This window comes from Pseudoliparis swirei, chromosome 4 (assembly GCF_029220125.1).
Source record: "Pseudoliparis swirei isolate HS2019 ecotype Mariana Trench chromosome 4, NWPU_hadal_v1, whole genome shotgun sequence".
NCBI lineage: Eukaryota > Metazoa > Chordata > Actinopteri > Perciformes > Liparidae > Pseudoliparis > Pseudoliparis swirei.
Genome location: NC_079391.1, coordinates 30,255,259 through 30,264,463, shown reverse-complemented (window position 1 = coordinate 30,264,463; position 9,205 = coordinate 30,255,259). Strand labels below are relative to the sequence as shown.

General features: G+C 44.3%; 1 protein-coding gene across 1 annotated transcript in view; it reads right to left on the bottom strand.

The window, feature by feature from the left end:
- Window positions 1–9,205, bottom strand: part of LOC130192529 (protein kinase C-binding protein NELL1-like) — a 238,494-nt gene that overhangs the window by 143,598 nt on the left and 85,691 nt on the right. Inside the window, 1 exon segment of the mRNA XM_056412589.1 lies at window positions 583–679. Within this exon segment, the coding sequence (XP_056268564.1) occupies window positions 583–679 (97 nt within the window).

Here is a 9,205-nt window from a genome sequence, read left to right as displayed (position 1 = left end):
GACTAGTTAAAGGATAATTAATGTTTACGGTGCAGGCGTATTGAGCTTTGGAGGGAGAGCCGAGCGAGCTCCGTCCTTCTGACGTTTTTTTTTTTGGGGGGGGGGGGGGGGGGTAGCTGAAAGACGGTCAAAACACTCTTAATTTAAAAATATTCTGTCTTTAGTTCACGGTGTGTTTGCATTTTAAAAAAATGTGTTTATTGGATTAAGTTCAAACCAAAATGGCAAAAACGGGAAAAACAATACGTCGGCCATGATGTCAAAAAAGTTTCTCTTAATATATGTGATTATTATGTATTAAACTGAAATTATGACCTAATCTTACACATTAAAAAGTTGACAGTGTTAACAGCAGTCTCAAGTGTAGCTCGCAGGCTAACTGACCGACAGCTGACCGGTGCTCGGTATCGTTCTCAGATCTCGGTGGACAAACTGCACCGAAACGCACTTCTCTGGGAACTGGAGACATCTCGGCTCGTGAATATGCACGAGCAACAGCAGGCGGAGGGAAGTGCGTGTGTGTGAGTGTGAGTGTGAGTGTGAGTGCGTGCGTGCGTGCGTGCGTGCGTGCGTCGGGCTTACCTTGAACAGGCCGTGCTTGTGGCCGTGCTGGCCGAGCCACACTCCGCTGCCCGCGGTGAGCTCCATCTGAGGAGGGTCTATGACCCGCTCATAAATCCTGCCAACGACAAATCAGAAGGGAGCGCTTGGTTATGACAACGACACGGGCATGAACGGTCATCTCTTTGAAAAGAAATCGAATGCAACCGACTGCGTGCCTGTCCCCCCCCTCGCTTCACGGGAAGCAGCCGGGTGTAGAGCGGAGGCCGCTCTCCGGTGGACCTCTGACGCGGTGTTGATATTTCAACCTGGGATGTAAACTGGATTGAAGGCCCCCCCCCCACCCGACTCCAGACGGACACAAACAGGCGAACATCACCGCCATCGTTCTCGCTTTCCCAACGAGTCGGGCGTAACGACGCCGGCGAGCTCCGAGCGGGCGAAGAACCATTTGTCAAATCCCCCCAAAAGAACGAGAGTAGCGAGCTGATTTCTAAAGACATTGTGTTTTTATTACTTGTGGTGGGGGCCGTGTCTAAATCAGAGGAGGCGAACGACTGTACGGCGGCTTGCTTTTGCTCCACGGCTGCACCGTTCACATCCTGTTCAACTCAGTCATTTTTCAAAGCTTATACCAACAGCTCCGCTCGGCAGCATTGTTTTGCGTGTGTGTTATTAACGCCGAGTGAAACGACTCCCTGCGATGTGAAAAGATTGCGAGGGCTGCTAATCCCCGCAGCTTCCAAAGGTTTTGTCAGCTTTTCGGTTCGCACATATGGTCGACGACTAATGGCTCTCACCCCACCCCCACCATTAAACCATAGGCAGCTCACACACACACACAAATACCTGCCCAGCGCGACGTCGAGGAAACACATTTCCCTGGGCAGAAAAGGGGCTTCAATCACGGCGACAATGCCCGCCTTACATTTGACGCGTGGCAATAAAATGGGCTCCGCGGGGAGCCCTTTATGGCCGTGTGTTTCTGCTGCATGTGTACTTTAACTTACACCAGAAGCTTCTCCTCCCACCCGAGCGTCTGAAGTCGAGCTAATGCGGCGTTAATTCACACGCGTGTCGTTTTCACATCACTCGTATTTTAACCGTCACGGTGAACTTTTCGAGACACGAGGAATAGACAGTGAAGGTCATCAGCCTGCACTGCATTGATGAAAACACATCGAGTCCTCGCTGTAAACACCAAGAGATGTTATTTTTAAACGGCGAAATGTAAATATCAAACTAAAAACACAGGGTAGTTTCCTTGAACGCCACAATAAAGAAAGCTGACTTCTCCCAGAGAATGATTGAAGTACAAAACAGCCCCACGACGTCCGCTCAGAGTCACAGCTCGTCTTTTTAAACAACAACAAAGCCGCTAATTACAGAGTCTGGTATTTCTCCGCCTGCGTTTATAGAAAATAATGTCCCTTTTATTGCCATAATTCACATGATCTAAAGAGCAGCGTGTTCATTTCCAGAACGTCGACACACACACACACACACGCACACGCACACGTCTCGGTGTGTATTCTAAGTGCTGCAGTGCAGCAGCGCTGTTGATGCCGGAGCCGTCAGATTCCTTCACCTGCTGGGCGAGCTGTCACTGCGGTAGAGAATGTAGAGGTCATGTGATTATACTCTATTTTGTCCCCCCCCCCCCTACCAGGTTGTCTTTGCTTCCGTCATCTTCGCCTCTCGTCAGCAGCACGGGGGGGCTAATTACAGAGGACGCTCGCCAGTCCGCAGACACTCGACGGTGCGATTAGCAGAGCTGCAGCAGCAACCGAGGAATAACGGCTACAGTTGACAACAGGGAACACACGGGCCGTTCCATTTCCCCCAAAAGTGCCTGACCTGTGCATGGAGGGCTAACAGGAAATGACACGCCGCCTCATTCGGCACCAACCGGGATGGAACATGGTCGAGCAACAAAAGCGAACCGGATTAAGAGCTGCAGGCAACTCGTCCGCCGTGGAACCGTATCGTCACTCAACGTGCAACCAAAAATCAAAAGAATGTGTAATATCGACAATGTGCAATGGCTTAAAAAGCGCAATGAGGACAAGTCCACGTATCATACCAAAAAAAAGTATGGAGGTCATATTTATATATCTTCCCAAACATTCCTTTCTGCATGCAGCCTGTTCACATTAAGAGCGTTCATTTAGGGGGGGGGGGGGGGGCTAAACCTGGTGGACGATGTGCAACCAAAAACACACAAATTCCAATAACATTAGAAGGCGCATTGAGGACAAGTCCATATATCGTTAAAAAAAAGTAGCGTTTATGTTCATTTACAACTCAATAACGTAAACATGACTGCAGTCATATCTGCGTATTGTGCGGTGAGACCAGAGAGTAATTATTGTGACACATCTCGACACGACAGAACTCAAATCACAGTTGCTCGTGGCGAAATGGAACAATGCTAATTATCGACTGATGTCCTAATTTACATAAACACGTGTTAACGGATACGACTCTGTTGTACTACTGACAACGCAGCTGCTCAACTCATGTTCTTCTTTATGTTCTAGGAATGTTAAACACACATTTGCCGCCTCCAAGCGTGTCGCCATGTCAACCAGGACTGAAACGTAAAGGATTAGGACTGTAATGTGGGATTACCAGCAGCACGGGGCGGCCATCTCTCCTGAAAAGAACCTCAATAAGAACATGTTGGACATGCGGAGGAAACAAAATGCAGAGGACCGGACTCATCACTTCATCCCCAAACCAGTGGAATGGGGCGGCGCTGCTCCACTTTCACACCACTCCGCTTCAGAGAGAGAGAGAGACAGAGAGAGAGAGAGAGAGAGCAAGAGAGACAGAGACAGAGAGAGAGACAGAGAGAGAGAGAGCAAGAGAGACAGAGACAGAGAGAGAGACAGAGAGAGAGAGAGAGTGAGTGAGTGAGCGAGAGCAAGAGAGCGAGAGACAGAGAGAGAGCAAATGAGAGAGACGGAGAGAGAGAGAGACATAGATTGAGAGAGCGAGAGAGACAGAGAGAGAACGAACGAGAGAGACAGAGAGAGAGAGCGAGAGAGAGACAGAGAGACAGAGCGAATGAGAGAGACAGAGAGAGAGCGAACGAGAGAGACGGAGAGAGAGAGACATAGAGAGAGAGCGAGAGAGACAGAGAGAGCGAGAGAGAACGAGAGAGAGAGAGAGAGACATAGAGAGAGAGAGAGAGAGAGAGATAGAGAGAGCGATAGAGAGAGAACGAGAGAGCGAACGAGAGAGCGAACGAGAGAGAGAGAGAGCGAACGAGAGAGAGAGAGCAAAAGAGAGCGAGAGCGGCCCACGTCTTGCTCCGGGGAGGAAGAGCCGGTGTGGAGCGTCCTTCGTGTGACTGGAGGCTGAAGAGAAACTGCTGCATGACGGCCAGATGAGCGCCGTGGGGTTGAGAATGTATGAATCCACATGTTAGCTCATATCTTGTTCCCCTTCCAGAAGCTGCCACGCCCCCTCACCGCCTCACCCCCTCACCGCCTCACCGCCTCACCGCCTCCGATGGACTGGATTGAATGGACTCCATTTAAATTGAGGGCTGTCAGGATTTCAGCTCTGCTGTCTGGCTACTTTCCCCAAGATCGTCTTTAAGCCAGCGATGAGAGCGAATGCATTACGACGACTTGACGAACAGCGAAGAGAGCCACTAATGCCCCGAGAAGCCACGTCCATCTCATTTAAAGATTACATGTCGGAATATTAGAAAAAGCGACAGCTTTCGTCTTCACAAAGTGAGGCGCGGTCTCCGGCTTCGAGGCAACAATCTCAAATCACGGCCTCCGTTCTTTGCTCCGCCGAGATGTGTCGGCCAAAATAAACACCAGACCTCTAGAGAGAGGGACAGGAAGCAACAACAAAACATCCTGCATGCTGTCAAATTATATATATGTGTGTGTGTGTGTGTGTGTGTGTGTGTGTGTGTGTGTGTGTGTGTGTGTTCCAAAGTATACAGTATATAACCTTAAATGACACAAATGAATGAGAGACAAGAGTTTGATTAAAAGAATAAACATTTACATCTTTTCAGTCATGGTGCGTTCACTTGCATCGAGAACAATGTGCGAGTATGAAAGAGCAAATGAAGATATGAATACGACACATTCACATGAACTTTCCCAAATTTAGGGGATTTTAAAAGTCCAGGACTTTTCCAGGTTTTCCACGACCGTACAAACCCGTTAACACATTTTTAAGAACTGAATATCTTAAGAAGTAAGATGTGCCGAGTTACTTTTGGCCGTGTTCAGACTCGTCGGTCTGACCCCAAGTGGACCCGTTCTAACCCGGGGTGAGGATGTACCTGGAGTGGTCCTTGATCTCGCTTCCCGGAGCTGTAATGCCAAATGAACATGTGTCCTACATCGAAGACCACATGACTGTTGGTTTCAACCAGCAGGAGACAGCAGTCGTAATATCCTCCATCGTTTTGAAAACTGCGGTCTATCACGCCACTTCACTATATATTAAGTCGCGAGTTGATTCTTTTTTTTTGTATGCAGTTTAGCTCTAAATGTTTGAGGCTTTTATTGTGACGGGTCAGAAGCTGCTTTCCGCCGCGGTTCCCGACGTGGGAGTATATAAAGTGTTTGCTCTTGTTTTTATTAGCCTGCCTTCATAAAGTGTGGGCGCGGCGTGAGCAACGACGTGTCGAACGGCGCAGCTCGCTCAGCGCTCCTGGGCTCCGTTTAGTGTGTGTGTGTGTGTGTGCTCAGGAGGTTGTGTGTGAGGAGGAGGAGGAGGATGATTTGAAGAGTTGCAGAAAGTGGGCCGGGCGATCGGATCTCCATGGATCTTCAATGCATCTCGGCTGCGTTCACACCGGTGCTCGAGCTTTGATGGGGACACCCAGAACGCATGTTAACTCGAGGTCTTTACGACAACCTCAGCGTTTTGTAATTAGGTAAAAAGGCTCTGAGAAAACATTCAAGAAACTTCTACCCTGAAGACAATAAAGACAAGAGGTGAACACGGAGAGGTTGTTCCACAGCGGGTACGGAGAGTATTCAGACCCCTTCACATGTTTCACTCTGTTTCATTGCAGCCGTTGGCTAAAATCTAAAAATGACATTTTATTTCCCATTGATGTTCACTCAACACCCCATCTTGACAGAAAAATACAGAAATGTAGAAATTTTTGCCAATTTATTAAAAAAGAAAAACTGGAATATCACACGAGTATTCTTCGTAAACTTGTTGGATCATTCACAAGAAGACTCATGGCTGGACTAGCTCAAAAAGGTGCTTCTACTGAGCAAAGGGTTTTTCTTTTTTCATAAATTTGCAAACATTTCTACATTTCTGTTTTTTTCTGTCAAGATGGGGTGCCGAGTGAACATTAATGAGAAATAAAATGAACTTTTTGGACTTTAGCAAACGGCTGCAATGAAACGAAGAGTGAATGTTGCCGCAAACGAAACCCCGTTTGCAACATCCTCAGAGGAATGTTCCGCTGTCCGCGGTGCTGATCGCAGGACGGGGGCTGCATGGTGACTCCTCTCTGCTTTGCTATTGGTTGGTGGTGGTGTGTCTGTCTCGGGGATGAGGGCCAAAAATTTTATAAAATGTGCATTTCAGTCCATTACAACAGTTCAGGGCCGCTGGCTAAACCATGATCTTTCCCCCAAAGTGTGTTTTTGTAGTGTAAACACAAACAGCCACGGGATATAAATCCTTTGTGTTGCATTATAAACAACAAAATATCACTTAATGGACTGGACGAGACATTGAACGAGAAAAGAAGGGAAGCGTTTGCTCCGCCACCTTCTTCTTTCTAAATGGATAAACCTTATTTGCAGGAGTCGGCGGTGTTTGATTCCACCCCTTCAAAGTGCCATCTCTCGATCCTTGATGTCCTAATTCTCTGGTGAGGGGGCTTTGTTCCGTGTCCTCTCGAAGCGGCATCAGACGCCGTTGCTGTCGTGGGCCCCTGAAGCCCAGCGAGGCCGTAAACATCAACTTCACTTGACTTCTATTTCCGTGACAGCGGGCGCCGACGGCTGGCGATGCGGAGGCGCGCGGCGCTCTACGACAGGTTCACGTGTGGACGGAAACAGAGCGGCCGCAGCGTTAACACAATGTACAGTAATTAGCCGAGAGACAACCTTTCCTTTTGTGAATACAGATGATGCTCCACTGATTATAATGTGGTCGCACTAATTGGGCTGATTCTCAGCTACAGTCCATTTACGGGGATTGGATATTAATTCCGGCTCATTTACATGTGGAGCTTCTCTACTGAGAGAGCGACTGGTCAGCAGTTCCCTTAATGGTAGTAATATACAGTATAGTCTTTTGTTAAAGGCTATTACATGTGCCGACGTACATGTAATTACAACGACTGGAACGGACCTGAATCCGCTGCATTATAGCGATCACTTCTTTCTACTTTTAGAGAAAAAGCTCCACCAAACCTCCATGCATAATGGTGGAGATGTTACCGAACAGATGGCAGGAGATGGTGAATAGGTCGGACATCACCGGGTAATGCCGGTGCATAATTGCGTGCCGTGGTAACACTTCTGACAGCCGAGCTGTGGTGCAGCGTATAGGATGTCAGAAACAGTGCGGCGAGTCACAGTTTGTGTTATTTAAAGTGCTGAAAAGACAAATTAGGAGTGCATCAGACACGGCGGTAAAGACGACATGTGACTGAACCAACCCGACACACGGGAACAGAAGGATGCAGGACGAGGGTCTGCAGGGGAGCTTCCAACCAAGAGCTTTCAACCGGATTTCAGGCATATTTGGTGATTTTCTTTTCTATAATTCATATATATATATATACAGTGTATACACATATAGAGTGTAAACACATATATAAATATACACACACATATATATATACATATATATACATACATAAATATATATACATATACACATATATACATACACACACATATATATACATACATAAGTATATATACATATACACACACATATATATATATATACACATACATACATACATATACACACACACACAAATATATATACACACATATACATACACACACATATAGAAATATATATACACATATATAGATGTATATATACACATATATATATACACACATATATATATATATATACACACATACATTTATATATATATAGATATATAATGTTGCTCTGTTCTTTTGTCGTGAAGCACTTTGAATACAGCAGCCTATTTAAATTCCCAGCTCGGTCTCAATCCCAGGTTTTTTCAAATACAGATGTGTTGTGGTGGCCGTTGGCACAAGGCGCCATTTAGTGTGCATATAAAAAAACTGCTCCAGGTTTTCAATTAACTCCCAACGTTAACTGCAGCGATAGCAGACGCTCAGAGAAAGTGTTCCGGAGTTCTGGTCCAGGAATATAAAATGAGTTCTCCTAGGGAAGGTTGGGAGGATGGAGTCAAACAAACAGGACTTTCACCCAGGAGGCCACAGTTTGTATCCATCGTGAAACCAAACTTATTTTAAGTTGAATTCAGTTGCGTTTTAGTGTGTGAACCACCCGATTACACATATACAGGACTGTCTCAGAAAATTAGAATATTGTGATAAACAAAGTTTTCTGTATTACTTAAAAATTAAAATCATGCTTGTGCATTAGCTGAAATATTTTAATCTTTTGCATTTAATATGATTATGAAAACTTAAAATCCTACCTCAAAAAAAAAATTCCTCAGACCAAGACCAAAAAAAAGATTTATAACAGCTGAGTGTTTGTCAAGGCTCAGGAAACCCTTGCAGGTGTTTCGAGTTAATTAGACAATTCAAGTGATTTGTTTAATACCCTACTAGTATACTTTTTCATGATATTCTAATATTTAGAGATAGGATATTTGAGATTTCTTGCCAAGCCATAATCAGCAATATTAAAAAGAATAAAGGCTTGCAATATTTAAGTTGATTAATAAAGAATCCAGAATGCATGACATTTTTGTTTTTTTAATTGCATTGCAGAAAATAAAGAACTTCATCACAATATTCTAATTTTCTGAGACAGTCCTGTATATATATATATACACACACACACAAATACATATATATACACATATATAAATTTATATAAATATATATACATATATATAAATATATATACACATATTTATATATATATACATATTTATAGAAATATATATACACATATATATACACATATATACATAAACATATATATATATACACACAAATATATACACACATGTATATACACATACACTACCGTTCAAAAGTTTGGGGTCACTTAGAAATATCTTTATTCTTCAAAGAAAAGCACTGTTTTTTCAATATAAATAACATTAATCAAAAATACACACTATACATTGTTAATGTGGTAAATGACTATTCTAGGTGGAAACGTCTGGTTTCTAATGAAATATCTCCATAGTGTAGGCCCCTTTACAGCAACTATCACTCTAGTGTTCTGTAATGGTAATAATTTGTTTGCTAATCTTAGAGAAGACTAATATCTGATTAGAAAACCCTTGGGCAATTATGTTAGCACAGCTGAAAACAGTTATGCTTGTGGTATAAGCTATACAACTGGCCTTCCTTTGAGCTTGAAGTTTGAAGAACAAAATTAATACTTCAATATTAATCATTATTTCTAACCTTGTCAATGTCTTGACTATATTTTC